This window comes from Bombina bombina, chromosome 4 (genome assembly GCF_027579735.1).
Source record: "Bombina bombina isolate aBomBom1 chromosome 4, aBomBom1.pri, whole genome shotgun sequence".
In the NCBI taxonomy this organism is placed as follows: domain Eukaryota; kingdom Metazoa; phylum Chordata; class Amphibia; order Anura; family Bombinatoridae; genus Bombina; species Bombina bombina.
In genome coordinates, this window is record NC_069502.1 from 72,095,297 (window position 1) to 72,120,978 (window position 25,682).

At 39.6% G+C, this 25,682-nt stretch overlaps 1 protein-coding gene across 1 annotated transcript in view; it reads right to left on the reverse strand.

The window, feature by feature from the left end:
* Positions 1-25,682, reverse strand: part of EPHX2 (epoxide hydrolase 2) — a 422,238-nt gene that overhangs the window by 328,530 nt on the left and 68,026 nt on the right. The window contains exons 7-10 of the mRNA XM_053709506.1: positions 23,772-23,867; positions 21,653-21,731; positions 21,068-21,102; positions 20,931-20,957 (exon numbers count right to left, since the gene is read on the reverse strand). Coding sequence (XP_053565481.1) covers positions 20,931-20,957; positions 21,068-21,102; positions 21,653-21,731; positions 23,772-23,867 — 237 coding nt within the window. The remainder of the gene's footprint in view (positions 1-20,930; positions 20,958-21,067; positions 21,103-21,652; positions 21,732-23,771; positions 23,868-25,682) is intronic.

A 25,682-nucleotide genomic window follows, 5' to 3' on the forward strand; every position in this document is an offset into this window, starting at 1 on the left:
AGAGAGAGAGAGAGAGAGAGAGAGAGAGAGAAAGGGGGGGAGAGAAAGGGGGGAGAGAGGGGGGGGAGAGAGAGGGGAAAGAGAGGGGGGAGAGAGAAGGGGAGAGAGGAGGGAGAGAGAGGGGGGGAGAGGGAGAGAGGGGAGAGAGAGAGAGAGGAGAGAGAGCAAAAGAGAGGGGGGAGAGAGAGCAATAGAGAGGGGGAGAGAGAGAGCTAGAGAGAGGGATGGAGAGAGAGAGAGCAAAAAAGAGGGGAGAGACAGAGAGAGAGCAAAAGAGAGGGGGGAGAGAGCGCAAAAGAGAGGGGGAGAGAGCGCAAAAGAGAGGGGGAGAGAGCGCAAAATAGAGGGGGAGAGAGCGCAAAAGAGAGGGGGGAGAGAGCGCAAAAGAGAGGGGGGAGAGAGAGCGCAAAAGAGAGGTGGGAGAGAGAGAGTGTAAAAGAGAGGGGGGAGAGAGAGAGAGAGCAAAAGAGAGGGGGGAGAGAGCGCAAAAGAGAGGGGGGAGAGAGCGCAAAAGAGAGGGGGGAGAGAGCGCAAAAGAGAGGGGGGAGAGAGCGCAAAAGAGAGGGGGGAGAGAGCGCAAAAGAGAGGGGGAGAGAGCGCAAAAGAGAGGGGGGGAGAGAGAGCGCAAAAGAGAGGGGGGAGTGAGAGCGCAAAAGAGAGGGGGAGAGAGAGCACAAAAGAGAGGGGGAGAGAGAGCGCAAAAGAGAGAGGGGAGAGAGAGAGCGCAAAAGAGAGGGGGAGAGAGAGAGCGCAAAAGTGAGGGGGGAGAGAGAGAGCGCAAAAGTGAGGGGGGAGAGAGATAGCGCAAAAGTGAGGGGGGAGAGAGAGAGCACAAAAGAGAGGGGGAGAGAGAGAGAGCGCAAAAACATAATTTATGTAAGAACTTACCTGATAAATTCATTTCTTTCATATTGGCAAGAGTCCATGAGCTAGTGACGTATGGGATATACAATCCTACCAGGAGGGGCAAAGTTTCCCAAACCTCAAAATGCCTATAAATACACCCCTCACCACACCCACAATTCAGTTTAACGAATAGCCAAGTAGTGGGGTGATAAAGAAAGGAGTAAAAAGCATCAACAAAGGAATTTGGAAATAATTGTGCTTTATACAAAAAATCATAACCACCATAAAAAGGGTGGGCCTCATGGACTCTTGCCAATATGAAAGAAAACATAATTTATGCTTACCTGATAAATTTATTTCTCTTGTAGTGTATCCAGTCCACGGATCATCCATTACTTGTGGGATATTCTCCTCCCCAACAGGACGTTGCAAGAGGATCACCCACAGCAGAGCTGCTATATAGCTCCTCCCCTCACTGTCATATCCAGTCATTCGACCGAAACAAATCGAGAAAGGAGAAACCATAGGGTGCAGTGGTGACTGAAGTTTAATTAAAATTTAGACCTGCCTTAAAAGGACAGGGCGGGCCGTGGACTGGATACACTATAAGAGAAATAAATTTATTAGGTAAGCATAAATTATGTTTTCTCTTGTTAAGTGTATCCAGTCCACGGATCATCCATTACTTGTGGGATACCAATACCAAAGCTAAAGTACACAGATGATGGGAGGGACAAGGCAGGAACTTAAACGGAAGGAACAACTGCCTGAAGAACCTTTCTCACCAAAAACAGCCTCCGAAGAAGCAAAAGTATCAAATTTGTAAAATTTTGAAAAGGTATGAAGCGAAGACCAAGTCGCAGCCTTGCAAATCTGTTCAATAGAGGCCTCATTTTTAAAGGCCCAGGTGGAAGCCACAGCTCTAGTAGAATGAGCTGTAATTCTTTCAGGGGGCTGCTGTCCAGCAGTCTCATACGCTAAACGGATTATACTCCGAAGCCAAAAGGAAAGAGAGGTTGCCGAGGCCTTTTGACCTCTCCTCTGTCCAGAGTAAACAACAAACAGGTTAGATGTTTGACGAAAATATTTAGTAGCCTGCAAGTAAAACTTCAATGCACGGACTACGTCTAGATTATGCAAAAGACGTTACTTCTTTGAAGAAGGATTAGGGCATAATGACGGAACAACAATCTCTTGGTTGATATTCTTGTTAGAAACCACCTTGGGTAAAAACCCAGGTTTTGTACGCAGAACTACTTTATCTGAATGAAAGATCAGATAAGGAGAATCACAATGTAAGGCAGATAACTCCGAGACTCTTCGAGCCAAGGAAATAGCCATCAGAAAAAGAACTTTCCATGATAGAAGTTTGATATCAATAGAATGAAGGGGTTCAAACGGAATCTCTTGAAGAACTTTAAGAACCAAGTTTAAGCTCCATGGGGGAGCAACAGGTTTAAACACAGGCTTAATTCTAACTAAAGCCTGACAAAATGCCTGAACGTCTGGAACTTCTGCTGATAATCCTTTATCCAAACCCTCTTAGAGGAAGGACAATATTCTAGGAATCCTAACCCTACTCCATGAGTAATTCTTGGATTCACACCAATGAAGATATTTACGCCATATCTTGTGGTAAATTTTCCTGGTGACCGGCTTTCGTGCCTGTATTAAGGTATCAATTACAGACTCGGAGAAGCCACGCTTTGATAGAATCAAGCGTTCAATCTCCACGCAGTCAGTCTCAGAGAAAGTAGATTCGGATGATTGAAAGGACCTTGTATTAGAAGGTCTTGTCTCAGAGGCAGAGTCCATGGTGGAAAGGATGACATGTCCACTAGGTCTGCATACCAGGTCCTGCGTGGCCACGCAGGCGCTATCAATATCACCGATGCTCTCTCCTGTTTGATCTTGGCAATCAGGCGAGGGAGCAGAGGAAACGGTGGAAACACATAAGCCAGGTTGAAGAACCAAGGCGCTGCTAGAGCATCTATTAGTGCCGCTTCTGGGTCCCTGGACCTGGATCCGTAACAAGGAAGCTTGGCGTTCTGGCGAGACGCCATGAGATCCAGTTCTGGTTTGCCCCAACGGAGAACCAATTGAGCAAACACCTCCGGATGGAGTTCCCACTCCCCCGGATGAAAAGTCTGACGACTTAGAAAATCCGCCTCCCAGTTCTCTACCCCTGGGATATGGATCGCCGACAGGTGGCAAGAGTGAGTCTCTGCCCAGCGAATTATCTTGGAGACTTCTGACATCGCTAGGGAACTCCTGGTCCCCCCTTGATGGTAGCCACAGTCGTGATGTTGTCCGACTGAAATCTGATGAACCTCAGTTTTGCTAACTGAGGCCAAGCTAGAAGAGCATTGAATATTGCTCTTAACTCCAGAATATTTATTGGGAGGAGTTTCTCCTCCTGAGTCCATGAACCCTGAGCCTTCAGGGAGTTCCAGACTGCACCCCAACCTAGAAGGCTGGCGTCTGTTGTTAAAATGGTCCAATCTGGCCTGCAAAAGGTCATACCTTTGGACAGATGGACCCGAGATAACCACCAGAGAAGAGAAGCTCTGGTTTCCTGGTCCAGATTTAGTAGAGGGGACAAATCTGTGTAATCCCCATTCCACTGACTGAGCATGCATAATTGCAGCGGTCTGAGATGCAGGCGCGCAAATGGCACTATGTCCATCGCCGCTACCATTAAGCCGATTACTTCCATGCAATGAGCCACCGTGGGGCGCGGAATAGAGTGAAGAACACGGCAAGCATTTAGAAGTTTTGATAACCTGGACTCCGTCAGGTAAATTTTCATTTCTATAGAATCTATCAGAGTCCCTAGGAAGGAAACCCTTGTGAGAGGAGATAGAGAACTCTTTTCTTCGTTCACTTTCCACCCATGCGACCTCAGAAATGCCAGAACTATCTCTGTATGAGACTTGGCAATTTGAAAGCTTGACGCCTGTATCAGGATGTCGTCTAGGTAAGGAGCCACCGCTATGCCTTGCGGTCTTAGAACCGCCAGAAGTGAGCCCAGAACCTTTGTAAAAATTCTTGGGGCTGTAGCCAACCCGAATGGGAGAGCTACGAACTGGTAATGCCTGTCTAGAAAGGCAAACCTCAGGAACTGGTGATGATTCTCGTGAATCGGAATGTGAAGGTAGGCATCCTTTAAGTCCACTGTGGTCATGTACTGACCCTCTTGGATCATGGGTAAGATGGTTCGAATAGTTTCCATCTTGAATGATGGAACTCTGAGGAATTTTTTTTTTTTTTAGTATCTTTAAATCCAAAATTGGTCTGAAGGTTCCCTCTTTTTTGAGAACCACAAACAGATTTGAATAAAATCCCTGTCCTTGTTCCGTCCGCAGAACTGGATGGATCACTCCCATTACAAGGAGGTCTTGCACGCAGCTTAGGAATGCCTCTTTCTTTATCTGGTTTGCAGATAATCTTGAAAGGTGAAATCTCCCTTGTGGAGGAGAAGCTTTGAAGTCCAGAAGATATCCCTGAGATATGATCTCCAACGCCCAGGGATCCTGAACATCTCTTGCCCACGCCTGGGCGAAGAGAGAGAGTCTGCCCCCTACTAGATCCGTTGTCGGATAGGGGGCCGCTCCTTCATGCTGTCTTGGAGGCAACAGCAGGCTTTCTGGCCTGCTTGCCCTTGTTCCAGGACTGGTTAGGTTTCCAGGCCTGCTTAGATTGAGCAAAAGTTCCCTCTTGTTTTGAAGTAGAGGGAGCTGATCCTGCACTTGCCTTGAAATTTCGAAAGGCACGAAAATTAGACTGTTTGGCCCTTGATTTGGCCCTGTCCTGAGGAAGGGTATGACCCTCACCTCCAGTAATGTCAGCAATAATCTCTTTCAAACCAGGCCCGAATAAGGTCTGCCCCTTAAAAGGAATGTTAAGTAATTTAGACTTTGAAGTCACATCAGCTGACCAGGATTTAAGCCATAGCGCCCTGCGCGCCTGGATGGCGAATCCGGAATTCTTAGCCGTTAGTTTAGTCAAATGAACAATGGCATCAGAAACAAATGAGTTAGCTAGCTTAAGTGTTCTAAGCTTGTCAATAATTTCAGTCAATGGAGCTGTATGGATGGCCTCTTCCAGGGCCTCAAACCAGAATGCCGCCGCAGCAGTGACAGGCGCAATGCATGCAAGGGGCTGTAAAATAAAACCTTGTTGAATAAACATTTTCTTAAGGTAACCCTCTAATTTTTTATCCATTGGATCTGAAAAAGCACAACTATCCTCAACCGGGATAGTGGTACGCTTTGCTAAAGTAGAAACTGCTCCTTCCACCTTAGGGACTGTCTGCCATAAGTACCGTGTAGTTGCATCTATTGGAAAAAAAATTCTAAATATAGGAGGTGGGGAAAAAGGCACACCGGGTCTATCCCACTCCTTACTAATGATTTCTGTAAGCCTCTTAGGTATTGGAAAAACACCAGTACTCACCGGCACTGCATAGCATTTATCCAGCCTACACAATTTCTCTGGCACTGCAATTGTGTCACAGCCATTCAGAGCAGCTAATACCTCCCCAAGCAATACACGGAGGTTCTCAAGCTTAAATTTAAAATTAGAAATCTCTGAATCGGGTCTCCCCAATTCAGAGACGTCACCCACAGACTGAAGCTCTCCATCCTCAGGTTCTGCATATTGTGACGCAGTATCAGACATGGCTCTTACAGCATCTACGCGCTCTTTATCTCGTCTAACCCCAGAGCTATCGCGCTTGCCTCTTAATTCAGGCAATCTGGCTAATACCTGTGACAGGGTATTATTCATGATTGCAGCCATGTCCTGCAAAGTAATCGCTATGGGCATCCCTGATGTACTTGGCGCCATATTAGCGTGCGTCGCTCGAGCGGGAGGCGAAGGGTCCGACACATGGGGAGAGTTAGTCGGCATAACTTCCCCCTCGACAGACCCCTCTGGTGACAATTCTTTTATAGATAAAGACTGATTTTTACTGTTTAAGGTGAAATCAATACATTTAGTACACATTCTCCTATGGGGCTCCACCATGGCTTTTAAACATAATGAACAAGTAGTTTCCTCTGTGTCAGACATGTTTATACAGACTAGCAATGAGACTAGCAAGCTTGGAAAACACTTTAAACCAAGTTAACAAGCAATATAAAAAACGTTACTGTGCCTTTAAGAGAAACAAATTTAGCAAAATTTGAAATAACAGTGAAAAAAGGCAGTTACACTAACGAAATTTTTACAGTGTATGTAACTAGTTAGCAGAGCATTGCACCCACTTGCAAATGGATGATTAACCCCTTAATACCAAAAACGGATAATAAATGACAAAAACGTTTTTAAAACACAGTCACAACAACTGCCACAGGTCTACTGTGGTTGTTACCCTCCTCAAACACGACTTTTGAAGCCTTTTGAGCCCTTCAGAGATGTCCTGTATCATGCAGAAGGAAGCTTAGTGTCTCTGTCTGTAATTTCAGCTGCGCAGAAAAGCGCTAAAATAGGCCCCTCCCACTCATATTACAACAGTGGAAAACCTCAGGAAACTGTTTCTAGGCAAAAATCAAGCCAGCCATGTGGAGAAAAAACTAGGCCCCAATAAGTTTCGTCACCAAACATATATAAAAATGATTAACATGCCAGCAAACGTTTTATATTACACTTTTAAAAGAGTATGTATCTCTGTTAATAAGCCTGATACTAGTCGCTATTAAATCACTGCATTTAGGCTTAACATACATTAATCCGGTATCAGCAGCATTTTTCTAGCAAGTTCCATCCCTAGAAATATGTTTACTGCACATACCTTATTGCAGGAAAACCTGCACGCCATTCCCCCTCTGAAGTTACCTCACTCCTCAGAATATGTGAGAACAGCAATGGATCTTAGTTACTTCTGCTAAGATCATAGAAATCACAGGCAGATTCTTCTTCTAATGCTGCCTTTGATAAAACAGTACACTCTGGTACCATTTAAAAATAACATAACTTTTGATTGAAGTTAGAAAATAACTATAATACACCACACTCCTCTTACTACATCCATCTTTGTTGAGAGTTGCAAGAGAATGACTGGATATGACAGTGAGGGGAGGAGCTATATAGCAGCTCTGCTGTGGGTGATCCTCTTGCAACGTCCTGTTGGGGAGGAGAATATCCCACAAGTAATGGATGATCCGTGGACTGGATACACTTAACAAGAGAAATACATTTATCAGGTAAGTTCTTACATAAATTATGTTTTCTTTCATGTAATTGGCAAGAGTCCATGAGCTAGTGACGTATGGGATATCAATACCCAAGATGTGGAACTCCACGCAAGAGTCACTAGAGAGGGAGGGATAAAATAAAAAACAGCAATTTTCCGCTGAAAAAATAATCCACAACCCAAATAATAAGTTTATTCTTTTAATGACAAGAAAAACTTAAAACATCAGCAGAAGAATCAAATTGAAACAGCTGCCTGAAGGACTTTTCTACCAAAAACTGCTTCTGAAGAAGCAAATACATCAAAACGGTAGAATTTAGTAAATGTATGCAAAGAAGACCAAGTTGCTGCTTTGCAAATCTGATCAACTGAAGCTTCATTCTTAAAAACCCACGAAGTGGAGACTGATCTAGTAGAATGAGCTGTAAGTCTCTGAGGCGGGGTCTTACCCGACTCCAAATAAGCTGAATGAATCAAAATCTTTAACCAAGAAGCCAAGAAAATAGCAGAAGCCTTCTGACCTTTCCTAGGACCCGAAAATATAACAAATAGACTAGAAGTCTTCCTGAAATCTTTAGTAGCTTCAACATAATATTTCAAAGCTCTTACCACATCAAAAGAATGTAAGGATCTTTCCATAGAATTCTTAGGATTAGGACACAAGGAAGGGACAATTTCTATACTAATGTTGTTAGAATTCCCAACTTTAGGCAAAAATGTAAATGAAGTCCGCAAAACCTCCTTATCCTGATGAAAAATTAGAAAAGGAGATTCACAAGAAAGAGCAGATAGCTCAGAAACTCTTCTAACAGAAGAGATGGCCAAAAGGAACAACACTTTCCAAGAAAGTAGTTAATGTCCAAAGAATGCATAGGCTCAAATGGAGGAGCCTGTAACGCCTTCAAAACCAAATTTAGACTCCAAGGAGGAGAAATTGATTTAATGACGGGCTTAATACGAACTAAAGCCTGTACAAAACAGTGAATATCAGGAAGTTTAGCAATCTTTCTATGAAATAAAACAGAAAGGGCAGAGATTTTTCCCTTCAAGGAACTTGCAGACAAACCCTTATCCAAACCATCCTAAAGAAACTGTAGAATTCTAGGAATTCTGAAAGAATGCCAAGAAAATTTATGAGAAGAACACCAGGAAATGCAGGTCTTCCAAACTCGATAATAAATCTTCCTAGAGACAGATTTACGAGCTTGTAACATAGTATTAATTACTACTTAGTACTAAGTGTTTAATTTCCACGGAAGTGGCCAAGGTTGGCAACTGGACTTCCGAACAAGATTCGCATACCAAAACCTGTGTGGCCATGCTGGAGCCACCAGCAACACAAACAATTGTTCCATGATGATTTTGGATATCACTCTTGGAAGAAGAACTAGAGGCGGAAAAATGTAAGCAGGATGATAACACCAAGGAAGTGTCAGCGCATCCACTGCTTCCGCCTGAACATCCCTGGACATGGACAGGTATCTGGGAAGTTTCTTGTTTAGATGAGAGGCCATGAGATCTATCTCTGGAAGACCCCACATCTGAACAATCTGAGAAAACACATCTGGATGGAGAGACCACTCCCCTGGATGTAAAGTCTGACGTCTGAGATAATCTGCCTTCCAATTGTCTACACCTGGGATATGCACTGCAGAGATTAGACAGGAGCTGGATTCCGCCCAAAAAAGTATCCGAGATACTTCTTTCATTGCTTGAGGACTGTGAGTCCCACCCTGATGATTGACATATGCCACAGTTGTGATATTGTCTGTCTGAAAGCAAATGAACGGTTCTCTCTTCAACAGTTGCCAAAACTGAAGAGCTCTGAAAATTGCACGGAGTACTAAAATATTGATTGGTAATCTCGCCTCTTAAGATTTCCAAACCCCTTGTGCTGTCAGAGATCCCCAAACAGCTCCCTAACCTGAAAGACTTGCGTCTGTAGTGATCACAGTCCAGGTTGGCCGAACAAAGGAGGCCCCTTGAACTAAACGCTGGTGATTTAACCACCACGTCAGAGAGTGTCGAATATTGGGATTTAAGGATATTAACTGTGATATCTTTGTATAATCCCTGCACCATTGATTCAACATGCAAAGCTGGAGAGGTCTCATGTGAAAACGAGCAAAAGGAATCGCGTCCGATGCTGCAGTCATGAGGCCTAAAACTTCAATGCACATAGCCACTGAAGGGAATGACTGAGATTGAAGGTGCCGACAGCCTGCAACCAATTTCAAACGTCTCTTGTCTGTTAGAGACAGAGTCATGGACACTGAATCTATCTGGAAACCTAAAAAGGTGACCCTTGTCTGAGGAATCAAGAAACGTTTTGGTAAATTGATCCTCCAACCATGTCTTTGAAGAGACAACACTAGTTGATTTGTGTGAGATTCTGCAGAACGTAAAGACTGAGCTAGTAACAAGATATCGTCCAAATAAGGAAACACTGCAATACCGTGCTCTCTGATTACAGAGAGTAGCGCACCTAGAACCTTGGAAAAGATTCTTGGAGCTGTTGCTAGGCCAAATGGAAGAGCAACAAATTGGTAATGCTTGTCTAGAAAAGAGAATCTCAGGAACTGATAATTTTCTGGATGAATCGGAATATGAAGGTATGCATCCTGCAAGTCTATTGTAGACATATAATGTCCTTGCTGAACAAAAGGCAGAATAGTCCTTATAGTCACCATCTTGAAAGTTGGTACTCTTACATAGCGATTCAAAATTTTCAGATCCAGAACTGGTCTGAATGAATTTTCCTTCTTTGGGACAATGAATAGATTTGAATAAAACCCCAGACCCTGTTCCTGAAAAGGAACCGGCATTATTACCCCTGAAGACTCCAGGTCTGACACACACTTCAGAAAAGCCTGAGCTTTTACTGGATTTGCTGGGATAAGTGAGAGAAAGAATCTTCTCACAGGAGGTCTTACTCTGACACCTATTCGATACCCTTGAGAGACAATGCTCTGAATCCAATGATTTTGGACAGAATTTATCCAAAAATCCTTGAAAAACCTTAATCTGCCCCCTACCAGCTGAGCTGGAATGAGGGATGCACCTTCATGCAGACTTAGGGGCTGACTTTGGTTTCTTAAATGGCTTGGATTTATTCCAATTTGAGGAAGGCTTCCAATTGGAAGCAGATTCCTTGAGGGAAGGCTTAGATTTTTGTTCCTTATTTTGACGAATGGAACGAAAACGGTTAGAAGCCTTAGATTTACCCTTAGGTTTTTTTATCCTGAGGCAGAAAAAACCCTTTTCCTCCAGTAACAGTTGAAATAATAGAATCCAACTGAGAACCAAATAAATTATTACCTTGGAAAGAAAGAGATAATAATCTAGATTTAGATGTCATATCAGCATTCCAAGATTTAAGCCACAAAGCTCTTCTAGCTAAAATAGCTAAAGACATGGATCTAACATCAATTTTGATAATGTTAAAAATGGCATCACAAATAAAATATAAGGTTGCAGTAAACGAGCAATGCTAGATTTGTCAGAATCCAACTCTTGTTGCGCTAAATTCTCCAACCAAAAAGTTGATGCAGCTGCAACATCAGCCAAAGAAATTGCAGGCCTGAGAAGATGAATTGAATATAAATAGGCTTTCCTTAGATAGGATTCAAGTTTCCTATCTAAAGGATCTTTAAACGAAGTACTATCTTCCATAGGAATAGTGGTACGTTTAGCAAGAGTAGAAATAGCCCCATCAACTTTGGGGATCTTTTCCCAAAACTCTATAGAAATTGCTGGTAAAGGATACAATTTTTTAAACCTTGAAGAAGGAATAAAAGGAGTACCTGGCTTATTCCATTCCTTAGAAATCATATCAGAAATAGCATCAGGAATAGGAAAAACCTCTGGAGTAACCACAGGAGGTTTAAAAACAGCATTTAAACGCTTACTAGTCTTAATGTCAAGAGGACTAGCTTCCTCAATATCCAAAGTAATTAACACTTCTTTTAACAAAGAACGAATATACTCTATTTTAAACAAATAAGTAGATTTGTCAGTGTCAATATCTGAGGAAGGATCTTCTGAATCAGATAGATCCTCATCAGAGGAGGCTAAATCATTATGTTGCCGGTCACTTGAAATTTCTTCAACTTTATGAGAAGTTTTAAAAGACCTTTTACGTTTATTAGAAGGCGGAAATGCAGACAAAGCCTTCTGAATAGAATCAGTAACAAATTCTTTAAAATTCATAGGTATATCATGTACATTAGAAGTTGAAGGAACTGCAACTGGCAATGCACTATTACTGATGGATACATTCTCTGCGTGTAAAAGTTTATCATGACAACTATTACAAATGACATTCGGAGATATAATTTCCACAATCTTACAACAAATGCAATTAGCTTTGGTAGAACCGATGTCAGGCAGCAACGTTCCAACAGATACTTCTGAGCAAGGACCAGATTGAGACATTTTGCAAAATGTAAAAGAAAAAACAACATATAAAGCAAAATTATCAATTTCCTTATATGACAGTTTCAGGAATGGAAAAAAAATGCAAACAGCATAGCCCTCTGACATAGAGAAAGGCATGAGGCAAACAGCAATGGGGTATAAAACTACTGAAAAATTTGGCGGCAAGTATGACGCCCAACATGAGAGAAAAATATTTGGCGACAACAACATCCGGAAATGACACACTTGCGTTACTAATGACGCGACCGTGTGTAAGACTCCCGCATCAACTACGACGCCGGAAGTGACGAACTATCGTCAACGAACGTACTTTTCGCGCCAAAAAAATTCTCGCGCCAAGGATGACGCAATAAAGTCTAGCATTTGGCGCACCCGTGGGCCTAATGCTGCCCGCAATTTGAAAGACTAAACCCCAGGTAAGAAAAAAATATTTCTTAATATGTTTAATTTCCCAAATATGAAACTGATAGTCTGCACAAGGAAATACATGAACCTGACTCATGGCAAATATAAGTACAATACATATATTTAGAACTATATAAATGCATAAAGTGCCAGACCATAGCTGGGGTGTCTTAGGTAATAAAAAACATACTTACCAAAAAGGCACCCATCCACAAATAGCAGATAGCCAGACCAGTACTGAAACAGTTATCAGTAGAGGTAATGGTATATGAGAGTATATCGTCGATCTCAAAAGGGAGGTAGGAGATGAATCTCTACGACCGATAACAGAGAACCTATGAAATAGACCCCCGTTAGGAAAATCATTGCATTCAATAGGTGATACTCCCTTCACATCCCTCTGACATTCGCTGTACTCTGAGAAGAATCGGGCTTCAAAATGCTGAGAAGCGCATGTCAACGTAGAAATCTTAGCACAAACTTGCTTCACCACCTCCATAGGAGGCAAAGTTTGTAAAACTGAATTGTGGGTGTGGTGAGGGGTGTATTTATAGGCATTTTGAGGTTTGGGAAACTTTGCCCCTCCTGGTAGGATTGTATATCCCATACGTCACTAGCTCATGGACTCTTGCCAATTACATGAAAGAGAGAGGGGGAGAGAGAGCGCAAAATAGAGGGGGAGAGAAAGAGCGCAAAAGAGAGGGGGAGGGAGAGAGCGCAAGGGGTGGGACCGCTGTACTGCAAAAAATGGCCCGTGTGAACTTGCTTTAGGACTAGTAGTTAAATAATTCACACAAAAATATGCAGGAAAATTGTATTGTTAAGATGCCTCAAAAATCGTAACACAATTATCAAAAAAAAATGTATATTACACTATAATAAATAATTTTAAATATGCAAAGCATAAACCGTAATTTAAGTACACCGGATGTGCAAAAAACACATAGAAAGTACAAAATACAGAGCATAAATTGTTGATTTTTCGTAAAATGGGCTGAAGATGGGAGTTCCATGGGGCTATATGATATTGTCTCTCAAATCCGAGCATAATTCTGTAAACATTTTCGCCCTACAGTCTCACTGTTTTTTCTTGCAACTTAAAAGGTGGCAAGCTTTTATCAAAATACTCAAAACACTAATTACTCTGAAAGGAAATCCTATGCATATGAATGAATAGTGATTTTAAGTTACAGTGCACTGAAAACAGTGAATTTTGATTTGTATTAGGCGTGATATTAAAGTTTAAACATACTGCAAGTTCTTTTTGTGTACTTTATTCTCCATTGCGAACTTTTACATAGCAGACGGCTCTTATTATTTATATGGGAGACAGCTCGTAATTCGCAGGGACAGCCCATTTTATTTGAGAATAACAAAGACTGTCCCTGAGAGGCTAAACCTGTTTTTTCACATTTTTGCTTGTAAACATTTGATTATCAAGCCCTAGATCTCTAGACTGGGCAAGTATTCTTGCTAGATCATGTTGAGAATCTATTTGTTTTGTATATCTGCTAGCCCTTGGGCAATAGTAAGCTTATCTCTCATTTTTTGTTATTACTGTAATTGTAAACACAAATACACACATTATCGGACACTTATTTGTAGAGCTGTCTTTGATATACAGTCATAGAAACTACTAATGCTAGTCATCTACTTTTAAGGAAGAATCAGAAAGTTTCCTAAACAGCCCAGAGGCAGAACTTTTTATTTTTTACTTTCTGCAATGACATTTTTTTAGTCAAAAATTTTCTGCAGGTCATTTTGAAATTAAATACAATTTTAATTTAGGCAGTTATAATAAAGCACCAGCTCAATATACTGATTAACTGGAGTATAAAGCCATTTTTAAAGTTGTATATAGTATATTGTATCAATCAATGCGCTGCTGTTTTGTGGTGCTACCCTGTTTTTTCACTGTTCTCTTCAAAAAGTGCTTTGCTGTGGCTGCACTTTGTTAAGGAAAATGTACACAATGCAGCCAGAGCAAAGCACTGTTTAAAGATAACAGCCTGTTGTGGATCAACACTGCAAATTGAAAGTGCTAATGGTTCCCTCATGTGTCCTGTTCTTTCTGCAGACATGCAGACTGCATTTTGCCTTAGGGCTAAACAGATAGTGAATACTCAGGGCCCAAGTATTGTAATATATGTGAATCTCCCTCATATACAGAGAGTGAGATAAACATCTCTCAAGTTAAAATTAACGTTACTAAAATTCTTTGAGGGCCTTCGCTGTACTGACGAGATTTCTTAGATCATCTCGCCTAATCGTAAAGCTTAAGATCGGGCACTCAGTCAGTAGTGAGAGGAAAGAAGTGTTCCATAAAATGGCATTTCACAAATATGGTAGAGAGCACTTGATGGAAAGAACTGTGGCCTATTATACTATGGGCCTGATATTCAAAAGCTCTCCGCTCAGGTGAGATGATCTAAGACATCTCGTCAGTATGGAGAGGTCAATAAAAAAATAGTAGAAACACAAATTTTTATTTGAAAGATATTTATCTCACTATGCAGGTTCTTGATGTGAAGGGGAGGTGCCTACATTACAATATAAGGTCTAAAGAAAATCCCAAAGACTTTGCCTGATTTCTCTCCATGCCGGTCAGCTTTTGAATATCAGGCCCTATAAGAGTCTTCACCTATTTATTGTAGGGAAATTTCAGGCTAAAATATATATTTGTTTTACTAATTATAACCTAAGTGTGATAGAGCAGCTGCCGCTTAAAGCCCAATAAATACAGTAGAATTACATAATTACCAAGTGCAAAATAAAAAAACAATGCAATGACACTTACTCTGAATTTCAAATAAGCAGTTCATTTTTTTCTGACATTATTATGTATTTTTCCCCATTTCCCGGCCCCCTGTATCATGTGACAGCCATCAGCCAATTACAGACTAGTATACGTATACTCTGTGAGCTTGTGCACATGCTCAGTAGGAGCTATTGCCTCAGAAAGTGTGAATATAAAAAGACTGTGCAAAATTTGTTAATGGAAGTAAATTGTAAAGCCTCTTAAACTTGCTTGCTCTATCTAAATCCTGAAAGTTTAATTTTGGCTTTAGTGTCCCTTTAAAGGGATGTGAACGTTCAAATTAAACTTTTATTATTATATAGAAAGTACAATTTTTAAAAACATTCCAGTTTACTTCTATTATAACTTGTATTGCTTGCTCTTGGAATCATTTTGTTGAGACTTCCTTTCCATGGCAGCGTAGTGAAGTAGGTAAAACACATAAACATTGTTGTCATACAGTTCTTACGACACATGTACGTTCCTAATCCTACCGCAAAGGGGTTAAACACATTGGTACAGTTGTACTGAGGAGACACATGCATTTCTACCTGTAGCACTGAGCTATTGATCAACCACTCGCACAGGGATATAATCACATCTTGTGCAAATAATGACACTCAGGAAGCAAAGCTGCCTATCTCATACAGGTGCTTAACAGCAGCGATACAAAACCAAAGCCCTGATTGCCTACTGCTATATCCTTGTTAGTTATACAGAGATTCCTATTCACCGCACTGAGAGTACAACTGTACTTAATTATCTAGTGCAATATGCACTCAACTTTCCCAGAGGACACTTAGCAGCAAGAGAAAATCAAACACTGATATAACAAGCTGATGGAGTCTGACCTTTATAACTCTGCAGCTATCTATTTTATACATGTTAAGTAGTGCAAAAGTAATTCTTTATACAGCCAAAATGCCTCTCTGCATCTTTAGAAAACGTAAAAAGATCAAGCAAAACCTCATAGGGGGTCAGATCACTGTAAAACTACATACTGGCTTGTGGCATTTCTGAAACAGTCTGTATATGCACAAAAACTATTTCTGAACTGTAATTTCTATTACATGAAATTATTTTATTAAAGGGTCATTATGGTGTCAAAATAAACCACTTTATTATGTTAGATCATTTTATTTGTAAACATAATCCATATCTGACTATGCGTTTAAGGATAAAGGCTCAGTAAATACCTTGTAAGTACAAGACATTTTTGTTGACTTGCTATAGAATGTTGCCTGTGGCCATATTTGTTTTGTGAACAAATGCTGAATATGAATTTATGCACATGCCTATACTCCGGCACAGTAAAAGCTATTAATGAACAAATTATAACTTTTACTATTATTTCAACAAAAGCTCTATTCAAAATGTAAATGTATTCATGTGCGTTTTATGTCATGACAGTGGTTACCATATACAGCAAAATACCCATACAAGGCAAAATACCCATACACGGCAATATACCCATACATGGCAATATACCCATACACGGCAATATACTCATACACAGCAATATACGGCAATATACCCATACACGGCAATAGACCCATACACGGCAATAGACCCATACACGGCAATATATCCATACACGGCAATAGACCCATACACGGCAATAGACCCATACACGGCAATATACCCATACACGGCAATATACCCATACACGGCAATATACCCATACACAGCAATATACCCATACACGTTAATATACACATACATGGCAATATACCCATACACGGCAATATACCCATACACGGCAATATACCCATACACGGCAATATACCCATACACGGCAATATACCCATACACGGCAATATACCCATACACGGCAATATACCCATACACGGCAATATACCCATACACGGCAATATACCCATACACGGCAATATACCCATACACGGCAATATACCCATACACGGCAATATACCCATACACGGCAATATACCCATACACAGCAATATACCCATACACAGCAATATACCCATACACGTTAATATACCCATACATGGCAATATACCCATACACGGCAATATACCCATACACGGCAATATACCCATACACGGCAATATACCCATACACAGCAATATACCCATACACGTTAATATACCCATACATGGCAATATACACATACATGGCAAGAGAAGGATTTTATTTTTACTCTAGAATGTTCCTTTATTTTCTGCAAATATTTTAAAACCCTCCTGCTAATATGCAAATAGATTTCCTAGTTTTGGATAAAGTTTAGAGTTAAGTTTTTCTATGTGGAGTCCAAAAAATAGATTGAGGGTCTAACAACATACCTAAGTATTTAAAAGAGTGGACTGCGGTCAGCGTGCAATTGGATTTTGTTTTGATGCGAAGATGGGAATTTTGTAATTTTTGTATTTTAGGTCCTGTTCTAAAGATCATTGTGAGTGTTTAGGAAGAGTTTGTTTTTCGAGATCCACTTTTCTACCTCTGTGAACTGGTCTTGGAGCACTGCTTCAAGCTGCGGCAGATCGGATTTGTTTGCATAGATTACCGTGTCGTCTGCGTACATGTGTACAGTTGAGGATTTGCAGACATTAGGCAAATCATTTATAAATACTGTGAATAGTAGGGGGCCGATAATGGAACCTTGGGGAACACCACACGTGACTGGGAGAGGGAGGGAGTCACTGTTAGAGACAGAGACATATTGTGATCGATCCGATACATATAATTTAAACCAGGTTAACGGGCGATCAGCAATACGAGAGTTTTTTAGTTTGAGAAGTAGTATGTCATGGTCCACTGTGTCAAAAGCCTTTGCAAAATCAAGGAAAATAGCTCCAGTTAGGTCTCCTTGTTCCATGCCAGTTTGGATGTCGTTGCAAACTTTTAGGAGGGCAGTTGTAGTGGAGTGATTCGGTCTAAAACCTGATTGAGCAGGGGTCAGATAGTTAGAAAGTTGATAATACTCGCATAATTGCGTATGGACGCATTTTTCTAAGATTTTTGACAATACAGGGAGCAATGATATAGAACGATAGTTAGAAACCAAGGTTAACTCCCCACTTTCATGAATAGGCACTACTCTTGCAGTTTTCCAGAGTTTGGGTATGTATCCAGACACCAAGGATTCGTTAATTAGGGTTGTGACAGGCTTAGCAATTGCCGGCACACTGAGCTTCAACAGCATTGCTGGGATTTGATCAGGTCCTGACTGGTTTTTCATTTTTAGATTATTGAGGTGTTTCTTAATGACATTGAAGGGTACAGGTCTAAAATTTAACTTTTCTATATTGGGTCTTTGCTGTTTTAGTGGGGCCTGATCCACATTTGTAGCTTCAGGATGCGTTCCATTTATTAGTTTGTCAATCAGGGTGGTGGAGCATCCGACAAAATAATTGTTAAAGGCATTTGCTACTTCTAAGGGGAATTGCAGATTTTGGTTATCCACATTGACAGTGGAGGGTTGGGAGTGGATTGGTTGATTTTGTAAGTTATTTATGAGTTTCCAAAACTTTCTAGGGTTAGATATATTATTGTGCAGATTTTCACAGAAATATTGCGCCTTAGCCAATTTTGTTTGTTTAGTACATATATTTCGCCATTGTCTATATACACAGTGATCATTCATAGAGCCAGTATGCTTGAACTTTGACCACAATGAATCCCGAAATTGGTACATTTGAATGAGGTCAGCTGTGATCCAATTCAAGTGTGCTCCTTTTACTCTCACCTTACGCAGCGGTGCATGTAAATTCCAAACTTGTAGGAGTTCAAACTGAAAGAATTCAACTGCAGAGTCTAGATGTGGGATTAGGTTTAATCTGTGCCAGGGGAGGTTCTTGATGTCATTTAGAAATGATTGAAGATTACATTTTTTTGAAGGACCTGGTGATTTTAACCTTGGGAGAGGATTTAGTAGCCTTTATTTTGCGCACACAGTACACTAAGCAGTGGTCACTGAAATTGTTAGGGAGAACACCTGCCTCCTGGATTCGGTCGGGAGAAGTGGAGAGAATCCAGTCGAGCAGGGTATGATTATGGCTTTTGAGGTTTATGCGAGTTGGGGAGGAGATTAATTGCATTAGCTGCAAAGATTTAAACAGCTAGTGACAACTGTTATTTTTTGGATTCAGCCAATCGATGTTAAAATCTCCAAAAACCAAAATTTCACTTTTCGGGTTTTGAGTTATGGATTCCCTAAGGAGCTGTGCTATGTCCGAAATGGAATGCACAGGGGAGCTAGGTGGGCGGTAGATTCCTGCAACAATGATTGATTTACTGCACGGGATCTCAATTTTGCCAGAAAGGAAATCAAAGGTGGCAGGAGAGCTAGATTTTTGTATGGGGGTGAACTTTGTGGAGTTGTCAACATAAATTACAATGCCGCCTCCTCTCTTTGCTCTGTCAATTCTATGGCATGAATACCCATGTATTGCAATGGCAGAGTCAGGTATTTTTGCAGTTAGCCATGATTCAGAGATCACAATGATTTTTGGCTTGTATTGTAAACACCAAGCTTGCAGTGCATTGATTTTTGGAAATAAGCTGCGTATATTACAGTGCACAAAGGAGAGGCCTTATTTAGCTGGAAGGCTAGGAATGGAATTTGCTGGGGGACCAAAGTATTATCAAAGTAGACACAAATTGTCATTTCACGAAAGAAGGGGTTTAATAAACGTTCAAATAAAAAATAAAGGGTTAAATTAAAAACACAATGTGGTGGTGTTTGTTGGATACTACTATATCCCCAAATAATTAGGATCCCCTAATATGCAACAGATATTATTACAATGTAAATACCAATGTAGGGAAACAATAGCGAAAGCCAATTATTGATAAATATCTAGGTTGGAATACACAAATGATTTCCTTACAAGTTAATAAAGAAGAATATGGGATGAGTATAAGGGTAAATACTCTGCCCTGATGTGTGTTCAACGGTTTAGGCTGCTATTGTTCTCATTCTAATTACCAAATAAACACTGCAACATAGTGATCTTTATTTAAATACAAAGTTGCAACTTTTAGTAGCAATTTCACATATCTGAACACGTAAAGTAAATTATCCACTTGCCATGAAATAACTGGATTTTAATATTTCTAAGTTTGAGCTCATGAATGTTATCGTTGCCAATGAAAATAGCTTTGTATGCGTGGGCTAAAACTGAAAGTGATATAGCACTAGTCTGGGATTAAGGTAAAGTATACAGCGTTAATCGTGCACTTAGTGCTAGTATTCCTTAAATGATAAATTGTTCAATTGGATTACTTCCCCCTAGTATAGAGATGTATATGCCCTGGCTTAAATCAAAAGCAATATAGTTAAAAACTGTAATTTAGACTAAGCATAAAGCATAGACTTTATACTAAGTACCAATATTCTTAGGCATATATATAATTGGAATAGATGGATAGAATTGTTTCACTTGTTGGTTGTGTATATTCAGCCGTCTAAGGGTTAATCCAAATCTAAGCCATATTTACTATGATTACAGGCGACACAATTAGTTAGCCATCACCGCATATATAATGGGATAAGTAATAGAGGCAATACCGAGAGCACCTAATACACCACAATTGCTGTTTAAAAAAAAGAGAAAGACTCAACGTCCCCACTCCCCCTGACATGTTTCGCCCCCAAAGGCTTTATCAAAGGCTTTATCAATACTAGTTCTTTTTATGTACAGCACCTCTTCCTTTCCAAATAAACTATTGGAGATCATATCATTTAACTAAGGACTTATGATATAGGAAATACTTGTAGTGCCATCGTTATTTCTCTTTGTTTTAGTAATTAACAGTAACATTAACTATCCCACCGCAAGACACGTTCTTGACTGACAGCTAAAGGGACAGTCTACTTGTTATTGTTTAAAAAGATAGCTAATCCCTTTATTACCCATTCCCCAGTTTTGCATAAACAACACTGTAATATTAATACACTTTTTACCTCTGTGATCACCTTGTATCTAAGCCTCTGCAGACTGTACCTTTATCTCATTTCTTTTGACAGGCTTGCATTTTAGCCAATCAGTGATGACTCATAAATAACTCCATTGGAGTGAGCACAATGTTATCTATATGGAACACATGAACTAGCACTCTCTAGTTGTGAAAAGCTAATTAAATGTACTGAGATAAGAGGCAACCTTCAAAGACATCAAAGCTGTACAGACCCAGGGGGACAGGAAAAGATAGAGAGCAGCAAAACCATCCTTCCTATGTAATTTTAATATTGAGAACTGTAGAACTACTGTATATCAAAATGCTTACCAGCTTATCAAGAAAAACCACCAAGTCCTACAAGGAAAATGAACACAAAAACGTGTATTAACAAACATGTACTAAAATTACAAATGTTTTATTTTCATTCAATATAAAATAAACATGTTGAACGTAATATTTTTTACCTTGCACAGTTCTTGCTGGGAATACTCTTCTATTTCTAAAATAAATAAATATATTATTTCAATAAATAGATCATCAGAATATGCAACAAAAGGATGCTATGGTACTACTGGGCAGTTTTGCAATTAATTATGTTTTGGGTTTTTTCTCTTTTTTAAAAAGAAGGACGGCCATACTCCATAATCAAGCTACTTATTACAGGACAGATTACAAGTGGAGCTGTATTTAATGCTTCCGCTCTAACTCCACTAGAAGTAATCTTTTTGTGCACATGGGGTAGCACTTGTGTTACAAGTTGAAAGTAAACTGTTTTTGCTAGCTCCCAATACTGCTCCTGACCGTACCTAGGTATACTGTTCAACAAAGGATACCAAGAGAATGAAGTAAATTTGTTAACAGAAGTAAAATTGCTATATGCACCATGAAAATTTTATTTTAAAATGTTATATCCTTTAAATAAAAAGAGGGGGAAAACAGTCCAAAAGAAACAATTACTCCCACAAGCTGCAAACAATTTGTTTTATAGAAATAATGTTTTATTTTATAATAAAGGTGTAAATCTGTACACAAATCACACAAGAGCTCACCCGCTGGAGCAGAGGAATCGCCATATCCTTTCATATCCAGTGCAATGACTCTAAATCCAGCATCAGCCAGGTCAGGTATCTTCAATAATAGAAATGAAAAAACAAAATAGGTTCCACAAAAGTGTAATAAGCAGCAAACACAGTTTCATATTTCGTTCAGACAAAAACATTAATATTACATCAAGCAGAAATGCTACTTTTTTTATAAATGTTTATCATTCTTTTTTACAGATCTGTATACAAAGCCTGAAGTACATTCAACTTTACAGCAATTTCACAGCACATGTCACAAGACACAACTAAGATTTTAATCCACTCTCTCATCCTTTCCCGCCTCGACTACTGCAACTCCATCCTCTCTGGTCTCCCTAGCTGCCTCCTAACTCCTTTACAATCCATACTGAATGCCTCTGCCAGGTTCATCTTCCTTGCACGTCTCTCTTCATCTGCCGCACCTCTCTGCCAATCCCTTCACTGGCTTCCTCTTGCCTCCAGGATTAACCACAAAATTCTCACTCTGATACACAAAGTACTTAATTGCATTGCCCCCCCTACATCTCAGACCTTTTTTCCAGATACTCTCCCTCCCCCCCCCTACACCTTTGCTCCGCTCATGATCTACTCTCCTCCTCTCTTGTTATCTCCTCACATTCCCGTTTACAACATTTCTCCAGACTGGCTCCCATCTTATGGAACTCTCTGCCTCGCTCCACAAGACTCCCCCTAGATTTAAAAGCTTCAAGTGTTCCTGGAAGACTCTACTATTCAGGGACTCGTACAACCTACACTAACCTTCTTATCTCCACTGCTGTCCCCTTAAACCCCATAGCATGTAAGCCTATGAGCCCAGCTGTTTATAGTCCACCTTCATAAGAGCCGACTACAACAGTGCAACTCTCGGCAGGACCCTCTACCCATTTGATCCCTGTAATTGTTTTTTTTATACCACCTATGTTCATTGCGCTGCAGAACCTGTTAGCGTTCTACAAATACCTGATAATAACATGTCAAATATATAATATAATAAATACAATGTTCAATGTTCCTACACCAAATCTGAGTGAAATATTTATAACAGACAATTTGTATCTTATTTCAAAGGGTCTATAAACATAATCATTTAATGAGTGTCCAACCAAGCTGCATAGCACCTGTGCTATAGGAATGAATGTGTTTGTAATCCGACAGCTAATTCTTGCAACATGTGTACAACGGTACAAGAGAGACTGCTGAATAAAAGCCGATTCGGCCTGAAGCTCTGTCTCCTAGGCTGGAAACTGACGGAAAAAACTGTATCTGTTATGTTTCTACAATGTGTTTTAGACTAATTGAACACCTGGAGTTGGACAGGTCACACTGCTAAACCTAAGAAAGAAGGCAATGGAGAAGTTCCTCATATGCTAAACGAATATACTTTATTTCATGACAGGATCAGACACAGACACAACGTTTCGGGGCCATTGCCCCTTAATCATGTGATCAAGGCCCCAAAACGTTGTGTCTATGTCTGATCCTGTCATGAAATAAAGTATATTCGTTTAGCATATGAGGAACTTCTCCATTGCCTTATTATTTGGAGCCTGGCAGTAGCTCCTGGAAGTTTGTTCCTCCCTGGGTCTTTAGTGTGCTGGACGCCACTTTGCTATTGGACACTGCTAAGTCACATACAATGTTTAGTGGCAAAACGACAAATATTTGCAAAGCCCAAAAGCTCAGTGTATTATAAACATTAGAACACATTTTTTACACAGCTAGGGGCAAAAGCACCCATGTTTGCAGCCACATAAAATAAATATATTTAAAATATATATCAGCCCTGTGTTGCAACTTATACCATATGATACCTGATTGGATATTACCTTCCCAGAAAGGTTTTTATTTGTGATATCAGTTTTGATATAGTATTTCCATTTGTGAGGATTTTATTATTTATGTGCTGAAAAAATATAAAATTGTGTAATTGATTTTGGCAACTCTAAATCCATTATTTGTTCTCTTGGGTTATAACCTAGCACTGGATATGGTAGTCTTTGGTCCAGTTTGGACTGATTATTTTCTAAAAATAATTAGAGAATTCAATATAGTATGTATAAGTCTAATGATTTTAGTATATATTTACCTGATATCTCCAAGAGTACCAGCTCTCTGGAAAGCCATGACACAGGCACACGGCAGGTCCATTGCCCATTTCCACAAAGTGTAACTTCACACCAGGCTTATAAAGAAGAAAGTGCAATGCCTTAATGTTTATTCACAAATTACTTTATGAAATAAATTTATTCCAAAACATTTGGTTACAAATTCTTAAAAAAATCTCTCTATCTTTACAAACAAAAGAATCTTGTGACGACTGTAAAAAGATCTACCCTGTGTCCGTGTATAGCTATGTAAAAATCTAACCACTTGTACAATATAACTGTAAAGAAGGGTTTAATCCGGAATACAGCACAAGACAGGTATGTAAAACTAATGCAACAATCAAAGCTTGGCAATCGGTGTATTTAGTAAAACTTCACCTTTATTTCAATCAATATAAAATAAACTCACGATACACCATAGCTTGGTACAGAGGAGTGTAGGTACACAAAACGCCGGTGTCTACGTCATCTGACGCGTTTCACGCCATTCTGGCGCTTTCTCAAAGATAACCTGGGGTAGGTAAATTGTCAGACTTTAACTCTGTCTTAGATACGCCCATCTGCATATATTTGCCAATCGGCTGTTAGAGATACTGACACACCTACACCCAGTTTACATAGCGTAGTTCACCAATCATTCAAATATTAAAAACAAAATAATAACTTAGCTCAAGTATTTATACAAGATCTAAAAGTAATAAAAACATAAACCACTATATATTGAAACATATAAGCAATAAAAATATAGTAATAAGGGGCGCAACACTTTCTAAGAAAAAAGGAGGAAAAACCTCTAATTACACTTATTATCGTTCTCATAATATCAGCTGCCATGTTCTAAAGTATCAAAGTCTGACAAAAGCACACTTGTGAAATACATATCTCATATAGGGCAAGTAGACATTATTGAACGACACTTCTGCAAAATAGAGTAAGCTGTTATATACACACTAAATGCCTATTTGAATATGCATGAATATTAAAGAACCTAGGAAAAAAATATCCTAGAATTATCATTGACAAATCCAGATTATTTATTACTTTATAATGCTAAATATCTATATAGCAGATATACATATATTTGTGTAATAAAATGCCAACTGCATTTATATTCAATATTTCTCACACATTACCAGATGTAAAGGTAATACAATTTGTTGCTATATAATATTAAAATCCTGCACCTAGAGAATGATATCTATATCTTGATTAATATCGAAAAGACTGCATAGTAGCTATATGGTACCTATTCAAAACTGATATACATGTTACCCTTGGTACAAATCTACATCCCATCTTAGATTTATACCTTGTGGTTCCTTGGTATTTAATCTAAAGATCCATTGGACTTCTTTGTCCAATAGTCTTTTGAATCAATCACCTACTCTAATCTGAAATGGTATGAAGTCTATGGCCTGGAACTGTAGTGCTTCTTTACCTTCTCTATATTTGGAAAAAAAATTGCTACAGGAGTTTTTGGTGGATCTTTCTCAATTGAAAGAAGATGTTCTCTGATCCTGTCTTTCAAATTTCGACTGGTGCATCCTGTATATTGTTTTTTACACACTTTACATGTGATCAAATATATTACATATTTAACAATTCAACCTGTATTTGAGTGTGTAATTTTCTCCCTTAGCTGTGGACATGAAGCTATCTCCTACAATGGCATAGGGACACGTCATACATGGATGTCTCCCACACTTAAAAAAGCCCTTTCTGGAAAGACATGTTTCTGACCCTAGTTTTTGTGGATTATAAAAGTAATTAACAACTTTGGTACCTATAGTGGGCGCTCTTTTTGAAACAAACTTATATCCTTTTTCTAGGACTTTATTAAAGTTGGGGGTCTAGTTTTAGTATATCCATATTGTTTTTAATTATTGAACTGA